Source organism: Pholcus phalangioides, unplaced genomic scaffold (genome assembly GCF_987345545.1).
Source record: "Pholcus phalangioides strain wild (caught in Gottingen) unplaced genomic scaffold, Ppha-v1.0 ptg000007l_1, whole genome shotgun sequence".
NCBI classification, from domain to species: domain Eukaryota; kingdom Metazoa; phylum Arthropoda; class Arachnida; order Araneae; family Pholcidae; genus Pholcus; species Pholcus phalangioides.
Window position 1 is genome coordinate 24,906,486 of NW_028301600.1, and position 26,625 is coordinate 24,933,110.

Genomic DNA, 26,625 nt, shown 5'->3' on the forward strand with positions numbered 1-26,625 from the left:
ACTTGGCCAGCAGTAGGCCTATAATTTATGTTGTGCAACCACATCATTTTGGCACTTCAACAGCATCAGTGTGGATAGAACAACTTTTATCAAGAAACACATTGGCCACACACCAGCAAAGCAGCTACTGAAGAACTATTTTGACAATAACAGGATTACGTGACACCTTGCTGGCAGCCAGTAACTTAGTACCTCAAAATGTTATGAACAATGGTCGGATTGCAAGCTCTAGCGAGTCCTTTATATGTTAGAAGTTCCTCAGGAATATTAACATAGGGGGCGTATTTGGTTCATTAAAGGTGAATTGCAAGTGCATCCACATCATCACCATGGCATACGCTTGATCTGCTGTTGAATAAGCATTTTTGTGCTTTCACTTCATAGCCAGAACACGGTGGATAACATATTTAACATTTCTTGAGTAAGTTATAGTTATTTGTACAATTACTTCATTTTTGTGATGTTTCCGTGAACTATGAAATCATGCAATGCTAATTAAGTTATTGTTTTGCCCTGACTGACTATTTTGCCCATTTTAAGCAAATTTCCCTCGTGTTGGATGAGTACAGTGTCGTTAAATTTACATTTTTAAGTATATTTTTCCCCTTTGCCCTATAAAATTCCATTGCTTCAGGAATATTCATGTAAATTTTCAAGTCATTCTGACAATGGTTCTTTTTTTTAGTGTTTTGAAATCAAAATTAGTTATAATCACCCTGTACAACGTAAATCATCGCTAATTAATCTGCATTATTTATGCTTCATGAAATACATTATATTCACCTAATTTTTATCACAGTTTTTGCAAAATAGCTTCCTAATTAAGCATACTGAAAGTAACTGGAGAAAACATCTTTATATTATACGGTTAATAATGACATTGAGAATTTTCAAATGCAAAGTAAGTCATTGAGTTACACAAAATAATTAAATTGCAAAACTTGGTTTTTGTTAAAATATAAGAAATATTTATTGATGAATTAATATGGAAATAGTGTTAATTATATTAATAAACATTTTATTTTAATTTATTATTAGAAGTTTTAATGATTTTTCAGAAATTTTATTGTTTTTAATGTTAATGCTATTTAAACTAAAAAAAACCTGGTTGGGTTTTTTTGGGGGTGGTGAATTCAACCAGATAAAGCGGGTGTGTTTGTCCTGTATGGTAATTTTTCATAGCAGAAACCGTGACCACCTCATGGCCTTGATGTAATGATATTTTCGGCAATTTTGTCAACTGATATACAGTAGACTCTCGGTAACTCGACACGTGGATAACTCGACATCTATTATTCCCTTGGTTGGCCCAATACTAATTTCAATGAAGGGGAAACTCTCTAACTTGACACATGTTTGGCTTAACTCCGCTTAAGTCAACTACGACTTTTGTCCCTTTACTACGACTGGTTTTTACAATTGCCCGTGTTTTACCATTCTAACAATTTTTTAACGTTGTCCATGGGTACTTCGATAATCCCTTGTTTCTTTGTTCTATATGATGGGTCCTTTTTTTGCGCTATGGGTGGGTACAAGTGCAGAATGAATGTTTGAAGTCTCTTGGCCGGCCTATCATTTTAGTGGCATTTCCAGGAATGATCTTTCTTTCTTTTCATGGTAAAAAGAAGTGTGGATGATCCCTAAAGTGTGGTGTAATCCCTATTGGATGTTGAAATTATCAACATCCAATAGGGATAAAAATCATATCTATTGTAAGTTTTGATATGGTCTGTTGCGGAGAATGCTTTTGGCAAAACTCAGTTTTACGATTTCTTGGAAAAGGAGTAAAAGAAAAAGAGCTAAAGCCTGGTTAAACGCTGAATATGTCATTTGGTTATCATTGTGAGTATCAACGGCCGTGAATGCAATGGCTCAATGCAAACTTCATACTCTAACTTTAAAATCAAAAGTTGACATTTTCAAAACACTAGAATGAGGAAAACTCAGAATGAACTCGCCGAAGAATATGGAGTTGTACCGAACCCATTTCAACATTTGCTAAAAATGAGGGAAATTATTTTTTCAGCATTTGAATTTTACTATGAACCAAGCAGAAAACGCATAAAGAAATCAGAATTCAGCGATGTAGAGGAAGCAACTCTTTTGTTTTTCAAATCCCTCAATCTCATTATCAGGACCAATAATCAGGAGTCCTAATCAGGACCCAAGGAAAGCAAAAGATTTCGCAAAAAATCTCAATCAAGGAAATTAGGAATTATCCGGAGTATGAAAACTTTTTACAGAAAATTACAGACAAAAAGTTTGTGAATTTGTGGATATTAGAATGGATGCAAAAATTTCTGTTTTAGATGCAGTTGAAATGATTGATTCTGCAGTGAACTCAGGCACGAGTGCCATGATTCGGAACTGCTTACGTCATGTTGGTTTTTGTTCTGAGTCTTTGGAGAACAATTATTTCTCCAAAGAAAATTAATTAATTAAAATAAAAAGATTTCTCCTGAAGGTTCCTCCCAGATTAAGTATGAAGAGAGCATAAATAGCACTATGGGTGATTGTATCGACAATGAATTTGTGAGTATTGACTCTGATCTTGTAACTTCAGGACTTTTAGCAGACAACGATATTGTAGAATCAATCACCCAAAGCAAGTGCTTCATGTTTCGAAGAAATAGAATCACAGAAAGTTCTGATGAAGAAGCATCTGCACCATCTCTCTATGATGCACTAAAAACTCTAGATGTGATATGTCACTTCCTGCACAGTTGGGAAAAAGCAGAACAATCGAGGTATAAGCTGAATAGTGTCGAAAAATTTTTGTTTTCTCTTCGGAAAGAAAAACAAGCAAATGTACTTGATGTAGGTAAATTTTTTTCATGAGGTAAATTTTTTTTTATGTGTTTTGATTCTATTTTGAAACAACCCCGAATTAAAATTAATGAGAATCAGCATTTTATTTAATACAATTGTTAGAATGTATATAATTACGTACACAAAAATTTAGAGTGAAACCCCGCTAACTCTACATCTGCTTAAGTTGACATGTTTGTCGATACTTTTGGGGTGTCGAGTTATCGAGAGTCTACTGTACTTGGGGGAGACCCCTAATAACTATTTTTAAATTCCTATCACTACTTATCTGAAAGGTGTGAAACTTATACTTTTCCTCATTACAAAATCTTGTAACGTTTCGATAATCATTTTCAGAAAATAATTAAATCATCAATGAATTTGACGTTGACCTGGTCTCGGGTGCGAATTCACATGTTTCTTGCAGTTCAGAGAAATCCCTAAGCCATTGGCTACCCCAGTCAGATAAAACGATTGGTGGGATATTATTTTTTCGTTTCTTGTAAGTAACCGGTCTTAAAGCCAGCATCTTTTAAAATATTAAAAATTAATGATAAAGCCAAATCTACTTATAATGAACATAGATATGAGTTTTTCCATTCTCCTTAGATTTTGTACTGTTTGTGCCTATGTTATTTTGATTATTTGTAATAAATAACATATTTAGGAGAGAAAGTACGAGTACAAAAAATTTTTTAACTGGTTTTCTATCAAACATAATCACTATTTTTTCATAGTAGTTCTTAATCTTATTTACAGATTTTCTCTGGACATAATGAATATTTTTACAGCCCCCCCCCCCCACCCTTTGACTTTGTTATAAGTAGGTTGACTTAACATGTTACACTCATAAAATTCAGTATCATAAAAGTAGGAAAAAATTGATGCAAGAAAAGGTTTATACTTTGAAAATTATATTAAAAACAAATATTTCTTCTAATTTAAGTTGTGCTAATCTACAGCACGATATGTTGTTGGAAATGTTCAAGCTGCTTTTTATTTTAAAAATTCTATTTTTTTATAGCATTATCCAAAATTGAGTCAAACATACTACGTTCTTCTTGAATGCCTTGCTCAAGATCATATGCACTTTTTGAGCAGTTTAGAACCAAACTTGTTTTACTATATCTTGTCTTCAATGTCAGAAGGACTAAATTCTGTTGGTATGTGTGATAGTTGTTCTTTTTCGAATTCATTCATTTTATGTTTATAATGCAATTGAAATCTGTTTGTATTAAGTTCAAGAAGCCACATCAAAATTTTGCATAAGTAGAAAGTCCCACAACTGAAACTCCTTTCGAATTGACTTTCGAAAGATTGTAGAAAATATTAAAATGTAATTATGAAACCATTGAATTATTTTTATTTTGAATTTTGTTACCATATTTCCCACAGTAGTCAGCATGTCTGGAATACCCATATTTTTGGGGTATGCTGATAAATTCGTGTCACATATTCCGAATAATTTTAAATGTCTGAAATCTAAGAATCAATTGAGTTGGCTTATTTGAGCACTGTCTTTTTCCTCAGAATTTTAGGATGCATTATGTTCTGCGAGCTATGTTGATATAGTTGCAGCTTTATACTTGGCTTTTGCTGACTCAAATCCTGACTTTTATTAAAACTGTTGGATGCTAAGCATATTTGTTCTTGTAGATTAGATTTGTTTTCTTAAGTGGAAATAAAATTTGTATGTCATGATTGTGCTTGTAAAATTGGAATAAGCAGATTAAAAAAGTAAATAATTGCTCTGAAAACATGTTGATGTGATACAAAAGTGTTTAAATATTTCTATAATTTCTGAGCATGCAGAAAAACATGCAAAATATAGTATCAGTGTATCATATTAGGTTGACGATAATTGCATCAGAGCAGGGGTTCTCAAGCTAACCTTTGGCATAACCTTAGCTAACCTTTTGTGCACCTAACCTTTGGCAGGGGCGCTGCGGTTGGAAAAAGTTTGAGAACCCCTGCAATTATATAGAGCAATAAGTAAATGTTAAATTTTCATTATTTTTACCATATTCCTGGATATAATATATATGTTAAAGTGAAATACCATTATTTTATTCTGATTTGCTTATTCATTCACTACTTTAAATAAATTTATATTGGTCTTTTGAATGTATTCTGTAATTCTTATTAAGCCTCACTTTTTTCAGGCATGCCAGACAATATAGCATAAAAAAAACCACAAAACCAAAATTTTGAAAATCATATGAATTACTTGAAAAATATATAAGTGGAATCACATTATCTTTGCTCAACCCTTAAATACTCATTTTTTTGAGCTGATAATTTTTTTTTTATAGTAGATGACATGCATATCGAAAACTTAAAAATGATGAAAAAAATCCATCTGGAATTGTACTGCTTATACAGGGTCTTAAAAAGGCCATATAGAGCTTCAAAAATCACCCTTCAAATAAATGTATTTCAGTAATATTACATTCCAAATATATAACTGCCGCCTTTGTGATTCAAACTATAGTAACAAAAAAAAAAAAATTGGGTTGCAAACTTAAGGTAAAAAAAAAGGAAATGAATGAAAACATTTTAACAAATTAGCAAAATCACAGCCACATATGCTCTGCAACAAACTAAGAGTTGTCATTAATAAGGACATCTACCAGCAAATTAAAAATATAAAATGGAAAAAATATCTCACCTTATGTGCAAAGGTGATTCTGAATTTTTATCGTCAAACTGGCTGCAGTAATGAATGTCTAAAGGAACCTTTGCATACATGGAAAACAACATATTTAAGGGTTAAATCAGGGTATTTTTATGCTTTTCTTTTAAAGTTTGGAAAAAATTTTTTAAAAGGCATTATCACCATTTGTTTTGCTGGTTGATTCCCCTATATCCAAGCAAAGCAGATAACATATTGAGTCCAAATTCTAGATGTTTCTATCAGCAGAATCACAACCTTCCAATGTTTTCATTACAGTTTTCCGCTCACTAGGAATAATGCTGTGGACATTAGAAAAAAATTCTGAAAGGATATGCTGTCCCCTTTCCAACAATTCAAATCTGTTTCTTTAAAGCTTGCCATGTCTGCTGAATTCCCAGAAACAAGAAATAAAGTTCAACTCTAAAGTGATCGTAACCAACTCCAAGCATATTTTTGTTTATTTGTCAACAATTCTTTTTTTAATTGTGATCCTCACATGTTCTCAAGAGGTCTGTATCCAGGGAGTTTGTTAGTGTTAGTAGACATCCATGCTCAAACCCAGACCTGTGCAGTCAGAGCCTAGCTTTCTAACCACTAGCCTGCAATACCTTAGGCAGCTATATTATATCCACTAGGCAGCAATTACCTTACATTGGTTACATTCCAAATGTAACTGATACGTTTATTGGTTGCATTTTTCAATTTTTATAAAACAACTTTTCTAAAACTTTTGTAGTGTAATCCCCACCTTAAGTAGAAATGATATAATTTTTTACAGATTTGGTGTTAGTCAAAGTGTAAAAGCAAATAATTGAAATTTTGCAAAGCATAAATGAAAGCCTCAGAAAGTCACCAACGAAAAAGGAAAATAAAAGGAAATTACAAAATACCCCTTATGCATTTCGATATGCTATGGGTGTTGTCTTCAGAGGATAAACTATCATGCTGACTGAGGATCCAACTTGGATTGATTACCAAATCTTAACTCTTGGTTGCTCAGCAAAAAGAAAAAATATGTGTTCACGTCAAACATTATGACCAAAATGAAGCTGAGCACCTTTGTGTAAGTCTTCTATAACGTCCTGATTGGCTGCTTGTGAAATGGAGCTATTTGATTGGTCTATTCAAATTTTCTTACAATTCTTGCTCGTAATGAACTTTAGCCAGTGCTGCAATCGGTGGTGTTGATTTATTGTCATTTACTAATTGGTTTTTGAAGGCCCGAATATATGTGCCTTCGTAGAAGTTTAAATCAGTCATGGACTTTACTTTATGGGAAAACTTCTGCTTCCTGAAATTTGAATAAATTCAAATTTCAGGAAGCTGTAGATTTTTCACATTTATGAAAAACTTCAATCGCCACTCACTGCTGACAAGAGGGACATAGAATAAAATTTCAGGAAGCATAAGTTTTCCATAAATGTGAAAAGTTGACCATTGCCGCTAACTGCTGGCAAGAGGGCCATAGATTCAAATTTCACGAAGTAGAAGTTTTTCATTAAGTCCATGACTGATTTTAACTTTTACGAATGCACATATATATTTGGGCCTTCAAAAATAAATTGGTAAGTGACAATAAATCAACACCACCGATCACAACGCCATGACTAAAGTTCATTATGAGCAGCAATTGTAAGAAAATTCGAATAGAGCAATCAAATAGCTTCATTTCACAAGCAGCCAATCAGGACATTATAAAAACTAAAGACTTACATGCAGGCTCTAAGCTTCATTTTGGTCACAACGTTTTACATGGACAGACTTGTATACAGTAAAACCTCGTTAAGTCATCACTCTGGTTAAGTCTGCATTTTTCTTCAGACTCTCCCAGCTCTCATAGACCACAATGTTATTAAACCCTCGTTTACTCGTCGCTAATTTCGGTTAACTCGTCACTATGAAAAAGTTTGAGAAAGAGGAACAGACTATTTTTATGGCTCCCATTAGAGAAAGAGCTTGTTAACAGCATTGACATATGCTTAAAAGTCACAATAAAATCCTATATACCCAAACGGAACAGTTTAAGTAACGAAAGTTACGCTGGGGAAGTTCATTTGCCGAATAAGGTTTTTGGAACGTTGGGGACTGTTCAGGCTAGATCTCATTTCTGCCTGGGCTCCATTAGAGAAACTGGACAAACCGTGAGACACCAAAGCTCTGTCGCAAGAAGCAACGTAAGCACTTCGACCCCCATCTCCGGCAAAACCAAAATTTATTGATGTGTCAAAGATGACATATAGTGCAAGGAAATCAAAATTTATGTAAATCGAAGAATCAAATTAATCAAGTTTTTGTCAAAGTGCAACACGGGCACATATAATAAATAATTATAGAAAGCATGGGCTCTGCTAATTTAGGTCTTGAAATTTAAACAAAATATCTGTTGAAAAAAAAAATCAATCTTTCCTAAGTTGAGGTCTTCTGTTTACTTTTCCCTGCCCAGGGCCCCTCCACCAAGTCAAAAGTATTTGAGATTACTTTGTAGTTGCATCATGAACTACTGATGAAGAATTCAAACACTAAAATTAAATTTGATTTGTATGTAAAATTAATGTGCAATAGAGAGTTCTGTTATGAAGAAAAGCTACTTATTCAAACAGTTGCTCTGTTAGTCTAAATTAAAAATTATTCAAGTATAAATCAAAGGGTACAGTACATTTCACCACAATAATTTAAGTAATAAGAGATAAAAAAGATAAAAAAAATTGCTATTATTTTTTCTTTCTCAATCTATAGATTTTATTAATATTGTTGTTTTGATTCATACTTCAATAAATGCCATATTACTTTAAATTTATACGATTTTCATAACATTTCTATAGCAAAAATCTGTTATACAAGAATCTTGCTAATATAAATGATTTGCAAATGATTGTCACAGAGCCAATGTTGAAAATTAAAGAAAAATTCATTTATAGTGAGTTGCAAACTAAGAAGCTTCCATTGTAACATCTTAAAATGTCAGTTTTCGCTTCTAATCTTTTAGTAATCAAACTATAGATAGATTACTCATCAAAAAAACATAATTTTTTGGCAATTAAAAAAATAGAAATTCCTTGAAAAATATTGCCAAATGTACACTCATGTCCATAAATTAAGGATAACTCAGAATCACACGGAAATCAAAATCTAAAGTAAAAATTTCACCTGTAGAATTATCACACACATCTGCAAGAATGATATGCAAATTTCAGGAAGCCACCAGATGATACCGATAGTACGTCACAATGACGAGAGTGTAAGAGGGGGGTATATAAGGAATGGTGGCAAAGAAGTAAAATTGTTCACAAGAGTTCTGTAAGGCGCTCAGTGCCATAAGCGAATAGTTATGACACAGAAGACGCATGTGGATGATTTTTTACGTGGTAGAATTATCGGCCGCCTGGAATGTGGGCGTACTCAGATGGAAGTATCCGAGGAACTTGGAATTGTCCAAAGTGTCATCTCTAGGCTTTGGCAACGATTCCAAGATAACGGAAATGTCAGTAGACGTTACAGTACAGGTCGCCCTCGAGTTACAATGCCGAATGAAGACCGGTATTTGGCAGTAACTGCCAAAAGAAGCAGACGGAGCACAGCATCCGACCTGTCTCGTCAGCTATCTGCAGCCACGGGTACCACAGTTTCAAGGCAAACCGTGTACAGACATTTGGGAGATATTGGTCTATATGCTCGCAGGCCTGTCAGATGTGTTCCGCTCACGGCAACTCACTGTCGGCAGCGATTAGCCTGGAGTAGAGAACATGCAGTGTGGACATCGTCACAGTGGGCTTGTGTGATGTTTTCCGATGAGTCCAGGTTTAGCTTGCAGTCTGATTCACATCGGACTTTCATATGGAGAACGCCAGGTACCCGTTACCACCAAGACAACATCATTGAACGACACCGTTACGGTGGTGCAGCATTGCTCGTTTGGGGTGGAATTATACTGGGTTCCAGAACAGATCTGCATGTTCAAACCGGAACCATGAAAGCCCAAATTTATCGGGACATCATTCTGGAACAACATGTACATTTGTTTAGGGGTGCCATGGGCGCAGAATTTGTGTTTATGGATGACAACGCCCGTCCTCACCGAGCAAACATTGTAAACGAATGCCTTGAATCTGAGGATATAACCCTTTGTGGAATGGCCAGCATTCTCACCTGACTTGAATCCGATAGAGCATGTGTGGGACATGCTTGGCCGACGAGTTGCAGCCCGTCAACCACCTCCTACATGTGTACCGGAACTTCGGAGAGCATTGCTTGCTGAGTGGAGTGATCTTCCCCAAGATCAGATCGATAATTTGATACTCAGCATGCCTAGGCGTTGTACGGACTGTATTTCATCGCATGGGAGACATACAATGTATTAACCATCATACCAACCATGTAATAGTAAGTTTTTGTAAAGGAGATATTTTTTACAATTGCTCCAGGGAGCAAAAGTCATAGTTTTTATGAATGGTATCATACATACACCATCATTTTTGTTCTTTATCTTTTGTTTAAAAATGGGCTTTATGAATAAGTAACGTTTGTTTTGTTTCTGAACCTTTATTTGCCGGAGCTGGCATTATCCTTAATTTATGGACATGAGTGTATTTGAAAAAGAAAAGTATAAAAATTTTTGCGTTCATTTGCTAAAATAAACAAAACTTATGACGTTTTTTTTTCGAAGTTTAATTTTCGAGGCAGAGTATTGAAATTTTTATTTGTAAGCTAATATTTCAGTAGTCTCCATATTCTATTCCTTTAATCAGTAATAATTGTGCTTGCCTTCTGTCAGAAATAACAGTGTTGTAGATACTAAAATATACTGCAGCGTCTCTCCCTCTATGATATTAGCATGAATGCTGCTATTAGATATGAAAGCTTGAAATAGTTTCTTTTGTAAATTTAAAGTATGAGGTTTGTTCATAAAAATATTCAACCATTATTTTTCATGTGTAAAACAATGAAGCTAGGGACGTATGGGTTTGTCCACTTATGTAGGTGATCCTAGTGCTCATATTTAAATTACAGTCAAATCCCCCGTTATAACAAATTACAACATACTGGAGAAAATACTTTGTTATAACAAAACTTCTTTATAAAGGAATTCCAGGTTTTTGCATTGTTCCTACGTAAACTTATCCTGGGGAATTAGAAAAGTGTTAGTTAAAACTAGATTTTTTTTTTGCTATAATGGTATTCGTTAAAACCGGATTGGACTGTATTAGCTGCCTGCAGAAGCTGCCAGTTGTTGTCAGACCATCTATGAATGAGGAAGTGTAAGTGATGCAGAAATGATCATTGCATGCCCAAATTCTTTTTATGATCCACAGGCAACAAATTGAAAACTATATTCTATCAAAAACTATTTATTATTAACAATTCAATTTCCCTTTCATTTTTTTGTTTAAATTTAAACATAATATTCAACAATCGTAAATTATGAATTACAAAACAGCTCAATCACTTCCCTCAAAAAATAACAATGAATGATTTCAACAACATTAAGTCTCTCAGTTTCCGATTTTAGCCGCATATTCACATCAGTTCTATTGAGTTCAAGTAACCTGAGTAATTCCACCATTGCATAACAAACTATCAATTAATAGGCGGTCCATTGGATGATCCTCCCTTCCAAAGAATACCTTCAAAGGTCCAAGTACGGTGATCATCTCAAGTCAGGATGGCCGGTTTCTCCCTAGTGAGAAACCTGAGGATGGAGACAACTTGAAATTAGAACAAATCCGTTGACTAGTGAGGACAGCAATGAGATAACTTGTTAATTCATCATAAGTATGGGGAAACTGAACCTATGCAAGGATCTAACATAATATTAGATTATTGAATAATAATCAACTGGATCTGCCGACAATTAATGCACAAAGGCACAGACTGTAAATTATTATTTAATTTTAACCTTAAAACTTTAATGACCAAAGGTCAAATGTTACGCTAAACTCAAGTCAAAGTCATGAGTACGGAATGATGACGGAAATGGAAGTAGCGTATGACTCTGATTGTAAGCAATACTTATACATCAGATCATGAACAATTTTCTAGGCACAGCTGTCCCACCGAACCTTTCTATCTCAAGAAGAAATAAAAAAATGACATCACTAAAAATCATTTGTCTATTTCAACATGAGAAAATATTTCGAATCGGAAACATTGATCGATCGATCAATCAGCCACAATTGCTGAACACATGATCATCGTAGCAGATTGCAGAAGTTCGGATAAACAAAGGGTAGTTTTTAATATATTTTAGCAGTACTTTAACAATTATTTTAGAAAAATATATACTTTTAGAGACCAATCCAAATTTTCCTTCTCCTTCATTGGTACGATGCAGATGAAGGAGTGGTGCAACCGCTTCAAAGATGGCAGTACATTAATGTAGAATGAAGTTCTAGGGTCTCCAACATTCTGAAATGAGATAGTTATTGACCAAGTGAGGACTTTGATGATGCAGGATCATTGAGTCACGATCAGTGAACTTGCAGAGGAGTGAACAATAGCATTGGATCCATTCCTTCTATTTTGACTGACGATTTGGTCTTCAGAAGATTCAATGTCAATGTCATGCCATCTTCTTCAACTCCATTGGCTTGGTTCACCACGAGCAATCACTGCATGGTGCAACCATCACCAAGGAATACTATCAAGAAGTTCTACATTACAATTGGCAGCTCCACCACGATTAATGCAGTAGCATTGTTTAAGTTTTTCCTTGCCATTTTGTCAAAAACGAAAATGTGATGACTCTCACTTACTGTTCCTCATTCATTAGTAGCCAGCTTCTGCAAGCAGGTTTGAGTTCACTCATGCACATTAAGATTGTCTATATATGTGCTTCAAACCATGCCTCCCTAGCTTCTTTGGTTCATGCAAGAAAAATTATGGTTGGATACTTTTTTAACAAACCTTGTGTAGAGCTGTATTTTATTGGATTTAAAATCTGCATGACATCAACAGAAGTCTCTTTATTGACCGCTGAAATTAGTTATATGATTGTATCCATCGATGAGTTAATTCATCCCATGGCATTAGTTGAAAAAAATATGTTTGAAATAAAGCTTTTCAATAATGAATTTTTTTAATAAGGATAAGTGTCATGGCTTTAGATGGACTGAAGCCTAAACTATGCTAGAGGCGTTGGTTTGTTGCTTTGAATGTCATATATTAAATTAATTTTTTCTGAACTTGTTGCTGTCTTCTGCTTAATATTGTGCTTTTCATCAATGTCACCATTCTCTTTTGTCAAAAAATTTTCAGCCTTTTTGTAAAAATGTCCTTTACTTGGCGCTCATGGGAAGATTTCACATTTACTACATAAAATGAGCGTGAAGGAATAGTTTGAAATTTCTATTAGTTCCATAATTTTTGAACAGAACTCGAAAAAAGTCAACTGAACTCATATTTTATAAGCTAAAATTAAAAAAAAATTCAGCTTAGGAAAATTATGACCTATTTTAGCTTTGAAAAGTGATACAAATACAACGCCACAACAGGCAAAATGCCCCAACGAGGTGGCTGATAAAAAGATGCCCATGATAGTTATCAAGATTTTGCAGAAAAGTAATAAAAATCAAATTTTCACATTTATTCATCAAAAATAGTGATTTGTTTCAGGGGGGGAAAAATTAGTTGCACATGTCGTCATGTTAGCCCGTTCGGGTTTGAGACCGTTCTCGTAAGTACGTAAGCGAATGCCGTTCAATGATTTCAATTGCGTTGTGTATATATAAAGTATATAACCCAGGCAAAGTTTACACAAAGTAGTCATACACGAGATGCTGGAAGTTAATTAGTTTATTTACACTGTAGTTAATTGAATTAATGCAAATTGTGTTATTTGTGTCATATTACCATCCTTATTAAAAGAAAATACAAATGACCCGTGATTTTCCATTACATCTCAGTTCGCCCCCAAAACAATTAATTACTAGTACCTACACTATATGTCACATATGGGAGAGAGAATATAATCCATGCATCACTCACCAGGTGAGACCCTTCTCCAGTCTTTAGCTTCAGCCCCTTAGACACTCATCGCAGCCAAGGAACCGATTCCTCTGATTACAACTCTCGTCTTCACAAGTCATCTCTTTTTCAGTCTAGTTTCGTTACTCCATTGCTCTCTAACTCCAAAAACTAATTCCTCGTATCCAGATTTTCTCCTCCCTTTAAGATTTCATTTCGGACGTCCCCCGTCCCTTGGAAAACTCCACCCATTTAATTTGATTTGATATTTTACCCATCATCTCTAAGTTGCTATTCGTTTCTTGAAGGTTTATTCATAAGATTGACCACTGCCGATCCATCCCTAATTTCTTTGTCCAAGCGACTCTCCCTTCAGGACCCCGAGACCCCAACGGCCATGGCCTAACCTACATTGAAGCTTCCCATGACTAACACTCGGCATTTTAGATCCTCTGTTATACTTTAATTGCACCCCCTAAATAAAGGGATTCAACTTCTACTTAAATGGCCGTCATCTATTCTCAATCTTGAAATTTGTCTATTCATTCGTTGGTCCCCTTTATTTTCTACGATTCCCCGCTTTTTCTCCAAGAAAACACTCCTCGAACGATCCCTTTTGCCCAGGGCACCCCTGAAGTACAACCGACCAGATGCTTTGTGACGGTAACTAAAAGATTCCCTAATGAATGGCGATTGCCCCATCTACTTACATCGGCCTGTGATTGTATTTCTTTTTAATTGGGACTATGTTCCCACCACTTGGACAAAGCTTCTTCCATCGACATGACGCCGCTTACTTTAAACCCTCAAGAAACATGTCTACCATCCATAAACGACCATTCTCATTTACGTTCCTATTGTTCAATTATTTGTTTGCTGTACTATAGTATATCGGTTACTATCGCCTGCTAGCGGCGCCTGACCTACAGTTCTAAGTAGTTAAATCCAAAAATCAAATTTAAATACTCCAAACTATCAATTTTAAATATATCTGAAAATAATAATTTTAAATATTCCCTCTATTCTCTATTTCTATTTTAACTAGCACAAGCTAGTTAACAGCCACCAGAGGGTGTTTCACTTTGAATACCTGTAGTAAACAGGTAAATTTATGTGATGTCATATATCAGCTGTTATAAAACCTAGAAACATTCGCAGAGATTTTCTTTCTCAATGTGTTTGCTGCTCACAATGACGATAAGTTTATAAATCACGCTTTCTTGGTCGAATTGTTTTACCAGAACAGCAATTCCGCAGTAACTGCTCTTCGGGAATATCATGCTTAGAAGAGGATTCAAAAAGGTCCAATGTATGTTAAAAACCTTCGGAGTATGACAACGAAATTGAAACCACGGGATCGTTGGCTGTTCATCCTGGAAGAGGAAGAAAACCTGCTTCTATAGACGCAGTACAGGAGGTTCAAATTCTTAGTGTGAAAACACTAGTGTGAGGCGTGTAGCATAGGCGTTGGCTAGGCCATGTTCAACTGTCCATAAGATCATGAGGAATATCCTACGATATTATTACGTATGAACTTTCACTTGTGCAATGGTTGCTTCTACATGAATTGGTGTTAGGCAGCATTTCACGCAACATGCTGAACATTTCCCCCCACTCACTTCGGTCAGTTGTGGAACATGCCATCTTGCGATTTCACATGGTATCTGAAAATGATGGCCATCATGTGGAACATGTTTTGTTGCAGTAACAATTGCAAAAGTGTTTAACATTTGTTAAAATTGTGAACGTTTGCCTAAATCTGTCATTTCTTAATAAAACATCCTCTGGTGGCTACACATGCAACAAAATTTTTTTCCTTCATGAAGTCCTCCACAAAATTTCATAATTTTCTGATGACTGGTTTTGCCTGTAGGCTGCTTTAAAATAGGGTCTTTTAATTATGGATGCCCTGTACATTGCATGCACAAATATTTGGTTTTTATTTCGATAAGTATTTTGAAATTACATTTTTTTTTCTTCAAATAGATACTATGGTCTGTTCTGGATGCTGTGCAGCTCTAGATCACTTGGTGACTTACCTTTTCAAGCATATATCTAGGAAAAAACGTAAAGCAGGTGCTCATTTGCCTAAAAGTGACTGTTGTGTGAAAGTTCTTGAGCATAAACCAGAAATTTTTCAACAGGTTTGTATTTTAATCATGGATAATGACTCATGCTTATTAGATATATAGTATGAAGCAAAACAGATAAATTATTAAAATCAGATTACAAACATCATGTATAAAAAGCCTTCCTATGCAGGTAGATATTAATAGTGGTTATAATCGTCTTTCAGTTGTGGGTTTCGTTTAATTCTATGAGAAAGTAACAGAAGAGAGTTTTCCCTCTTAACACAGAAGGGGTTACTGCAATAACTTCCCTTGCTAATGCTAAAAATATGATTTTTTTTTTCTGGAGTAAGAAAATTCTCTGATCAAATCTTGTGTTCTGAACAATATTCCCTCTAAATTGCATGCATAGCTATACACAGCTAAAACTGCTTCAGCGCAAACAGAGTTTATGCTGCCTAGAAAAATTTCACTATAACATGCTTGATAGCATGTTCTTTGTCATAAACACAAAATTTCAGAGCATGATCCGAGTTATCAATTTTTTGTTGATTACCCCTTTTGCACCCCTATAAAAACCACCCCTCTTAACCCCCAAAAATGTAGTCATTTTGTCACTAGTTTGATTTTTATAGTTCTCAAATCCACATTCATTAAGAATTTTTAAAGTTGTATTTCTTCAACATTTATGATCAAAACAATCATACAATATTATTGGATACATGAAAAAAGATACAAAAGTGATTTTCATTCATTTTTTCAAATATGTTAAATTAAAATCTGCTTTTATATTCATTCCTAAATGATAAAAGCATTCTGGATCATTCCAATTGATTACCGATAAATAATGGAAATGATTCTGTGACTTTTACATCAATGCCTCATTTGTCGTTTTTAGAAATTAAAGCAAAAGAAAGGTTGGATTTTTTTTTTTTAATTATGAAAGAGCAAAAGAAGATCAAGAAGGAAGAATACCTAGAATCTTATTAGAATCTTATTTTACAAAAAAAATAATTAAATGCAAAAAGTTGAAAAATCTTCACTGGGGTCAAATTTCATTTTTGAAATGCTAGTGTCAAATTACTCTTTTTAATGATTATTTTTATGGCAGAGAGGTGTGAATAAAACCTGAAGAGCTAAAAATTTATACCTTTGTTTCCAAATCTCTAGCTTTACAGTAGAAATAGCATCCTGAAGTTTATTTCTTGATTTTTTTCCCCCCACCCTTATGCAAATATTTTACTGATAGGTTTGTAAAACTGAAGTTTGTTTTCAAAGTATATTGAACAACAAATTATCGAAAGTTTCAACCAGATCTAATTTTTGCGAGGCTTCTTCTCTTGGACCCCCAAGCCGTGCCTGGGTGTGCCCATTCTCTTTGACACCACTCCCACCCTTAGGGGCCGTTCAGGTACTACGTCAGTAAATTTTTAGCCATTTTGACCCCCCCCCCCATCAGCAAAATTTTGTCAGCACTGCCCCCTACCTTCTAACGCATATTGTTGGGATCAACATACGCAGGAGGGGCCAAGAGGGCTCGTGTGCCCCCCAGACGAAAAAAATATTTTTTAATGTGAAAAACATTAAATAAAATTATAATTTCAAAAGAAAATACCTTTATATGTTATTATAATCGATTTCTGTTAATTTCAATGCCATTTGAAGGGTAAGAACTAAAAATTTAAGAAATTCATTGCGACCCACACTTTAAGCTATATATGGTAAACCTTGAACCCCCGGACCAAATGTGGGCCTGAAGGTTATCTGATGTGGCTTGCGCCCCCCTACCCAAGTTTGTGAAAAACTAAGCGGCACATTTACAGATCGCTTAAATAACCCATGGCACAATTCCAGAGCATTTAAGTGGCCCATGGCACATTTTCAGATCACTGAAGTAAGCCCGTCACCAGGGTTGTTTGGTTTAAACCACGTTGGTTTAAACCTTGGTTTTAACCAAGTGGTTTTTTTAAAAACCACTTCGGTTTTTTTTCAAAAAATCAAATAAAAGTTGCCTGAATATCATTTTTTTCCTTGAAAAATATCATATTGGTTCATTATTAGCCAAAATGTTTCATTTTTACCACATTTTATATCCTTGGGGTACATTCTGATGGTATAAATTTAAATGACATAAGATTTTATAAGTGGTTTTTTTCAAAAAGTCTCATAAAAGTGTCCAGAATATATATATTTTTTTCATATGAAGTATCTTAGTCATTTAAAGTTATATATAAAAGACATAATTTCTCATTCTTACAACATTTTCTAACCTTTGGCTACATTCTGATGCTCTATCTTTAGCAAATTCATGAATAAGGATTGCATCACACATCTAAATGTAATGGTGTATTATCTCACAGGGTTTTTCCCTTCACAAAGAAGCAGCTACAGTAGTGACACCATCATGCTAGGGGCAGGTGGTCCTATAATCCAATAAAGACACCAGCTGTCCTTAAAGGACAAAGACTAGTGTACTAGTAGTTACATTACCTCACATACATTTTCATTTTCTTTCCCATAAGAAGTAGCACATCTCCTACTGTATATCTCCCAGTCTTAATATTCAATAGTTGTTTTTTTTATACTTTCACACACACACTGTTAAGCCCAGTTAATCAAGGTTCTACTGTATAGTAGTAACAGATTTTTGAAAAATAATCAGCTATATACAGGGTGATTATAATTAAAGAGTTTTGATTCCAAAACTATACAATAAGTACTGATCAGAATGACTTGAAAATTTGCACGGATACTCCTGAAGCAATGGAAGTTTCTTTCGCAAAAGAAAAAAGTGCAAAATGTGCAAGTAAATGATGCTGTACTTGGCCAGCAGTATAATCAATTTTGTGTAACCACATCATTTCGGCACTTCCACAGCATCAGTGTGTAGATAGAACTTCTATCAAGATGCACTTTGCAATACCAGCAAAGCAGCTGCTGAAGACCCATTTTGACAGGATGCACCTTAACCCTTGCAACTTCTGGCTGTGGGGGTACCTCAAAATGTACCTCATAAACAGTGGTCAGATTAAGTGGTTTAATAAAGCAGAATTGGAAGAACATCCACATTATGACCATGGCATACTCCGATTTCGTTGTTGAACAAGAATTTTTGTGGTTTCAACCTCATAGCCAGAACACGCGGTGGACAACATATTTAACATTTCTTAAGTAAGTTGTAGTTATTTGTTCAATTACTTCGTTTTTTGTGATGTTTCCATGAATTATGAAATCGTGAAATGCTATAATTAAGTTATCATTTTGCCATGACTGGCTATCGTTTCCATTCTGCAAGCAAATTTCCCAAGTGGTGGATGATGTCATTAATTTTACATTTTTAATTATCTTTTTCCCCTTTACCAAATAAAATTCCATTTTTTCAGGAACATTCATGTTAATTTTCAAGTCATTCTGACAATCATTCTTTTTTTACAGTGTTTTGAAATCAGAACCTTAGTTATAATCACCCCGTATATCGTAAACCATTGCTAATTAATCTATTTAGGCGTAACCATCCAAAAAGACCTCGGCTGGCAATCACACATCAATGAACGCAAACTAAAAGCGACTCGCTTCCATTTTAAACTAACTAAAATAGCAGGAAAATCCTGGGGCATCTCACAAAGCATTAGGAACACTATCTACAAGACGGTGGTCGAGAGATTCTTGGCCCATGGCGCCTCAGCTTGGTATAGGCATCCAACCAAAAAAACACACAGGCTTTAGATAGTGCACAGAGGAAATTTCTTTTAACAATAACCGGAGCCTATGACACAACAGCTATGCTCGGACTCCAAGTGATCACAGGCAACTGCCCACTACACCTAAAGCTCCAAATGGAAGCAGTCTACACAAACGCAGTTAGGTTTAGGAAAAACATTCAACCAGAACTTCTAGACTTTGACCCCAATAACTTTGAAGCACGGGAGCATGGCTGGCACCACCATCCCTCCTGCTCAACTATCCCCAATCAAATTTCGATTGACGGCCACGATATAAAACTAGCAAACACCCACATATACACAGATGGCTCCAAAACCGATGAAGGCGTCGGGGCAGCCTATTGTGTATACAAAAACAATACAGAAAAGCAAACGTGGCAAGCAGCGCTAGATAAAAACAATAGTAACTTCCAAGCAGAATTGTTAGCGATAGAAGCAGCTGCACAATACGCAACGGGAGCAGAAGAGCGAGTTTTAATAATAACTGATAGCCGCTCCTCCCTTCAAGCACTTCTAGATCTAACAAATAGAAACACAATAGTACGTGTATTAAAGCGGCGCCTATTAAATAACCCAAACATTTTCCTAGGTTGGACCAAGGCCCATGTAGGTAATCTTGGAAACGAGAGAGCAGACTCTCTAGCCAAAGCTGCAATCAACTGTGACAATAAACTTGATAACCATTTCCCACTAACGCTCCTGAAGCGAAAACTTAAACAAGCAACCCTCCAGAAATGGCAGCAAATTTGGGACCAAGGAACAACAGCTAGGACAGTGCATGAAATTGTCCCTCGAGTCACATACAACACACTAAACTGGAATAGAGAGGTGACTATCTTCATAACAGGACACGGCCCATTCCCTATATATCTACACGAACGGAAACGCCGCCGAACAGACAAATGTGCCTGCGGTATGGTGGGTACTCCTGTTCACTATGCAACAGAGTGCAAATTTACAAAACATCTACACATGTACAAATATTCCGAAAACAATAGAAAACAATGGTTCACTCAAATAATCAAAAACAAAAACACAGCAGCAAGGATTACAAGCCTTGTCAGATATATACACGGCAACGAAAAACAAGAAATCTGTCCACCAGATTTATAAAATAATGTTTTAAATATTACAAAAATAAGTGGGAGAAAAAATAGAAATGGATAAAAACAACAACAAAAATCATATCCACATGACTGCCACTACTAATACATGATATAGCATGTACTAACGGGACCCGAACAAGAATTTTTATGACATTCCCGTTACAATGATGTAAATGTGATAACCACAAGTGTTCTTCATGCCGCTATTCTAGCTAGGGTGCTAGGCGGGACGACACGAATGGTTTCATAATAACCATTACACATGTAGTTTATATTATATATATATATATATATATATATATTTTTTTTTTTAAATATAAATATAACCAGCCAGATCGAGTCAACCAAAACACCAAGACCGAAGCTGATCCTTAGCTTAGGCTCTCTCCAGACAATCCCCCATTTAAATCAAGCCCACATTGCTCACCAAAATAGGTTTAGGACGAGACGACTCGACCTGGCAGTTATATATATGTATATAAATGTGTGTATTTCTCTTTCCTCCATTCAAGTTGTCCATGCATTTCATGTCCACAACACACGTGCGTACTCATATTGTCGGATTCATGTTGCTCACCGAATAAGGTGCTAAGCGAGATGCCACTGGTGCTCCCTAATTGTATATATTCCCCCACACAATACTTCTATTTTGTATATTTTCATTAAATCCACCGGAGCGAGTGAACTCAACCCAATAAAACTGATGCTGGCTTCTAGTCGCAAGTTATCAAACCCATTTGCTCACCAATAAGGTGTTAAGCGAGATGACTCGCTCCAATGGATATATATATATATATAATTTCACAATAAGATTCTCATTTCTCTTTCTTTTTGTATCCTGTGTATATAATATGGCACGTGTAAGATAACAGATGAGATGGCTGGGGGGGGGGGGGCTCAATTGCTTTTAAAACATACCTCCATCCTAATATGTGTACATTCATCTTAACTAAACCCCGAAACTTTTCCAACTCCTAATCCCATCTTGTCTGTAATCACCACAAAATTTGTTAATCGCGACAGTACCCAATTGTCCGGGGAAAATATGTTGTAAAAAAGTTTGTATGTTTTTTTTTTGTTTTTTTTTTACACAAAATAAAGTGTTCCAGACTCTGCCACGAAGCTGGGCTGGAAGAGATCTCGGCAACGGGATAAGTCCAGTGGCAAAGTTCTGGCGTTCATTCATTCATTGCTAATTAATCTGCATTATTTATGCTTCATTAAATACATTATATTCACATAATTTTTATTACTTTTTGCGAAATAGCTTCGTAATTAAGTATACTGAAAGTAACTGGAGAAAAACCTTTATATATTATATGATTAATAATAACATTAAAAGAATTTTCAAACACACAGTAATCCATTGAGTTAAGCAAAAAATAACTAAATTGCAAAAGTTGGTTTTTGTTAAAATGTAATAAATATTTATTGATTAATTAGCATGGAAATAGTGTTAATTACATTAATAAACATTTTATTTTAGTTAATTATTGGAAGTTTGAATGATTTTTCAGAAATTTTATTGTTTTTAATGTTAATACTATTTAAAACAAAAAACCGGGTTTAACCAAAAAAACCCGGTTTTTTGGTGTTTTTAAAAAAAAACAGGTTTTTTACCATCCCTGCTCGTCGCACATTCAAAGATCACTTAAGTAACCTGAGGCACAGTTCCAGAACATTTAAACGATTCGTGGCACATTTAGAGATCTCTTGAGTGACATGTCGTACAATTTTAGAGCACTTAAGCGGCCCCCCCAGTGCGGTTCTACATCACTCAAGTTACCCGCGGAACATTCCCAGATTATTTAAGTGATTCGTGGCCATGGCCCCTACAAGGGGTGGGCTGACAAGGCTCCAGTCCTGGGGCCGGGGATGATTTTCATCATTTTTTTTGTTTTTCACGCTATAAGTTTATCATAAAGGTGCCCGTGAAAGATCCCAGCCTAGGGGTCCTGCTTCAGGATGTGGGGGCCATGTCCATGGCATAATTACTGATCACTTGAGTGATGCGTTGCACAGTTCCAGAGCACTTAAGCAGCCTGGACACATTTCCTGAGCACTTGAAGGATCCGTGAAACATTTAGAGATCGCTGAAGAGGCTCTGTAAGGAATTTATCATTAGGGAAAATGTTAGTTCAGGTGCCCACAATATATCCAAAGGTTTTTTTCGTTTTTGACGTACCGAGTATGATGCCATTAAAAATATTTCATATTTTCATAAAGGGTGGTTGATGACATAAGCATCATCCCAAACCTCCTCCCCCCTTGTCATCAAAAGTCAGCAAATCGGGAACCCCCTCCAACATCGATGCTGACATAATACTCGAATGACGCTTTACCTAAGGGGCCCGGTGCATCTCAATAGTTTCGGACACGAAAAATATTTGCCCGATTTTATATATTTGGGGGTAGGAATCGCAAGGGCGCACAGTGGTCCAAATCAGGAAATTAGCTTGAAAAAAATAAAAAATGAAGTTTTTGCTTCGGAGAAAAAACCATATGGGTGTGTACAGAAAAATGTCTGGTGCATCTTGAGGTGATATTTGTTTACATCGGGGGAGGGGGATCAAAGGAGGGTAATGACTGACTCAGATGGGGCTCTCGCCGAAATGTGGTGAAAAGCTTAACTTCCCTAGGTTGTCATTCGGTTGCATTTGAGTGGAACTATGAAATTCTTTTTGCTATTCATTTTTAGTTCTTTGTCCTTTTCGGTTCAGTATTTTCCAAGCTCAGAGTAGAAAAAATAATTTTCGTAATTTGTCCTTGAAGTTTGGCTTATTTTTGAGTAGTTGTGAGCACAAAAAGTGAGTTATAAAAAAAGTTTAACTCTGTTCAATCGTAAAATGTTTTTTTCGGATGTTCTACATGTTGTTGGTGAACGTTTTGCTTATGCATAGCCGCCACTTTTTATGTAAGAAATTTTTGAAATGGCCTTATGTGTGACTCGTCTAGAGTTGTTTGACTTTATTTGCGCTAATGGTGGGTTGAGCTTGCTTTTCCATCAATATATTGATGAAAAGTCAAAATTGGAACATAGCCTGAAAGTCAAGAGTAGTAAGTTTCGATTGAAAATCAAATGTTTCATCAGTTTCTTATCAAAAAAGTGGAGATCTAGTTACAAGACCTTGACACGTTTCCTCGACAAAAATTCAGCATGGTTACAAGGGAAAATAGCTATTCCATTCCAAAATAGTCCAGAAAGATCGGAGCAAACCTCAAAAGAATTTCAAAGATAGTGGCCCGAGGACCAAGAAGGCAAAAATAAAAAATATCTTGGAAGAACATAGAACCAGTGAGTTGTGCTGTGCAGCACAAGCCAGTCTTACATCATCCGGCCAAATCATCCTCTAACATGAAATAGATATCGAAAAATTTAGAGAGTTTGCAAACACTACTGCAAAGCTTTATGTGCAACTTCACAGTTGGTTTACATGCCAGTTACTGTTCACAAAGTTTTGGTTCATGGTGCAGATGTTATACAACATTTGCTACTTCCTGTTGGTCAGTTGATGGAGGAAGCACAAGAATCCAGACATAAAGACTATAAGCAAGCCAGAGAATATAGATCAAGAGAAATTTCACGTCAAACAACTAATGAAGATTTGATGAACTATCTTCTTATATCATCAGATCATCTAGTATCTTCTATAAGAGAACTGCCCACAAAAAACTGCCCCAAAAAAGGGGAGCATTGCCAAAAGAGGTTTTGACTTTGCTGAAATTTAGCGAGACAGAAAAGGGAGAAAAAAGCACATCCTCAGAGTCTTACAGTGATTGACACTACGCATAAGGTGGGTGCATTTTAGGTAAATTTTTAATTTATATGCAAAATTACTGTACATAAACGTATATTAATTCAGAGAATGAAATAATACATATTTTTAAGTGTTTGTAGAATTGTGAGTAAAAATTTGTAGGTATTTAATAATCAACAGAGTTTGGTTATTTTTTATGAAGAATTTCATTCCGATTTGAAATGTTCAATCGGTGATCTAGCCCCCAAATCATAGATTTTGTTCATTTGCACTGCTTATTTTTAATGTTTTGTGTTATAAAAGAATAATTTATTATTTTTTTGAGTGAAAATCATGATTTTTTTACATATTAAACTACAATTAAGTGTTCCCCCCAGTTTTCAAGGCAATATTTTATTTAGAATGTGCTTTGGTATTACTATTATTTTTTAAATATTATTCGTAATAAATATGAGTGATGCATTATTATTTTGGAGACAGTCAATCAGGAAAGTAGGAAACATCAGTAAAAGATGGAAAGATTAATTAGAAATAAGTAATTATTTCATTGAAATGGAAAGAATTGCAAAAATGTAGAAAACGTAGTAATCATGCCCAAGTAGTTTTAAAATTACCAAACGTTGTTATTATTCAATTATACTTTTCAACCTGTGTGGATGCCTATTTTTGATGTGAAGCAAAAAGAATTTTTCAAAAATATTCATCAGTTTTCGAGAAAACATTTTTTTCCTCCTAAATTCGCTATATTGACCACTGTGGGGCGTAGTGAGGGGGGGGGGACTTGGGGGTGTGGTCCCCTCCCGAAATAACCGAAAAAAGGGAAAAAGATGGCCAAATCTATCGTTCTATCACTTTGGTTCCCCCCGAAAGAAATTCTGGCTACGCCCCTGAGGAATCAGCATCCATTATTTCAAAATATGCAAGAATGCTGCGAAATATCCATACATAAAATGTTAAATACACAATTCAATAGATTAACACAAAAACTGCCGAAAATTCAGCACTGAAGATAATTTTAAACTAATGAAAGGAAATAAAAAATCCTGAAATGGATAAAAATTTTGGACTTGATGAATCAAAAATAATTGAAAGAAATAATTCCTGCACCAATTCAGAATTTGTGGGGGCAAAATTTTTCAGAATTGTTGAAAGAAATAATTCCAGAATTGATGAGACTTCAGAATTAATGCAAGAAGTAATTTCAGAATTCATGACAGCCTCAAATAGTTTACCGTGAATGCGGGGCCCACAAAGCACGGTGCCCAGTGCGACCGCTCCTGTCACACATTCCTAAGAGCGGCTCTTACTTTCACAGCGGAAATCACTTTTCCTCATTTCTCTTTGACAGCCTCAACCGTTTGTCAGTGAATATCTGTTTGAATTTTTTTGGCTGGGCTATGCCCTCACATCCCGTTGGCTGGGATTTTTGGCGGCCGAAACAGAAGCGGATTTAAGGGCGGGCACACCAGGTGCACATCCTGGGCCACGTACAACCCAAAGTTACACTTTTTTCTAATTTAGGGGTCCAGTATTTACTTTTGCGTCCGGGGCCGCAACTGACTTCAATCCACATCTGCCCCCCAAGCAAAACTTTTCACGGGCTCTTGTGTAGTGAATGTACAGCTTGAAAAACCCGAAAAAATTATGGTAATTGTCCCAGGTCCCAGGGCTGTTCCCATGTCGGCCCTACCCTTGTGGGGTCAAATGCTGAACTTGACCATACGGAAATCGGGCATCGACATCTGCACAACAATTTTATGGAATTTAAGAGTTGAACTTAAAAGTTATTGTCGACATTCCCAGTTTAAACAACAGCGGATAATTTTTCTACAGTTAATTACACAAAAGAAAGCAATATATATATATATATATATATATTGCTTTCTTTTGTGTAATTAAGAAAGCATCATTTGGATAAAAGCAAACTTACGTGGGGTAGAATCTAGTTCATCAATATGTCACTGAAATCCTTTGAACTTTGAAAAAAACAAATCTTAAGCATTTTTTTTTTTTGCTCACATAGGAGCGTTTCATTATTGCAATAGAGCGAATTTGTGATTACTACTATCTGACATAAATAGTTGAATCTTACACGAACGGCAAAGAATGGTTCTATTCTCTAAATGCAGCTGGTCATCCGACAGACATTGAGCGGAAAAAAAATTAAACACCTTAAGAAGTCCAGCCAGGGCTGCAACTGGGGGGGGGGGGGGAGCAGACGGGTTTCGTGCACTGTGTGCTAGATCCCGAGGGGGCGCAAATTTCATTCTGAAACTCACCTTCAACATTACAAGGAGGCGTCAAAATGCACACTTGCACCTGGTGACCAAGCATCTCATGGTGGCCCAGCATAGGAATCCGTATTGCTGTACAGCAGAAACGATCCCCCCCCCCCCACATGTGGTAGGTATACTGTATATCTATTCAAGGAAACAGGCAGAGAATTTTAGCCGCACACTAATTGTATGCTATCAGCAGCTCTCTTTTCTCTGAGTAAAAAAAAGACAGAATATCTTCACAATATCTTCA

At 35.6% G+C, this 26,625-nt stretch overlaps 1 protein-coding gene across 4 annotated transcripts in view; it reads left to right on the forward strand.

Annotated features, from left to right (window-relative positions):
• Ranbp16 (Ran-binding protein 16) overlaps positions 1-26,625 on the forward strand; it is a 164,646-nt gene that overhangs the window by 123,866 nt on the left and 14,155 nt on the right. For all 4 annotated transcript variants that reach the window (XR_016192796.1, XR_016192795.1, XM_089232902.1 and 1 more), the window contains exons 22-23: positions 3,833-3,971; positions 15,428-15,585. Coding sequence is in view for 2 of the 4 variants with exons in the window: in XM_089232902.1 (XP_089089028.1) it covers positions 3,833-3,971; positions 15,428-15,585 (297 nt within the window). In the remaining 2 variants the exon portion in view is untranslated. The remainder of the gene's footprint in view (positions 1-3,832; positions 3,972-15,427; positions 15,586-26,625) is intronic.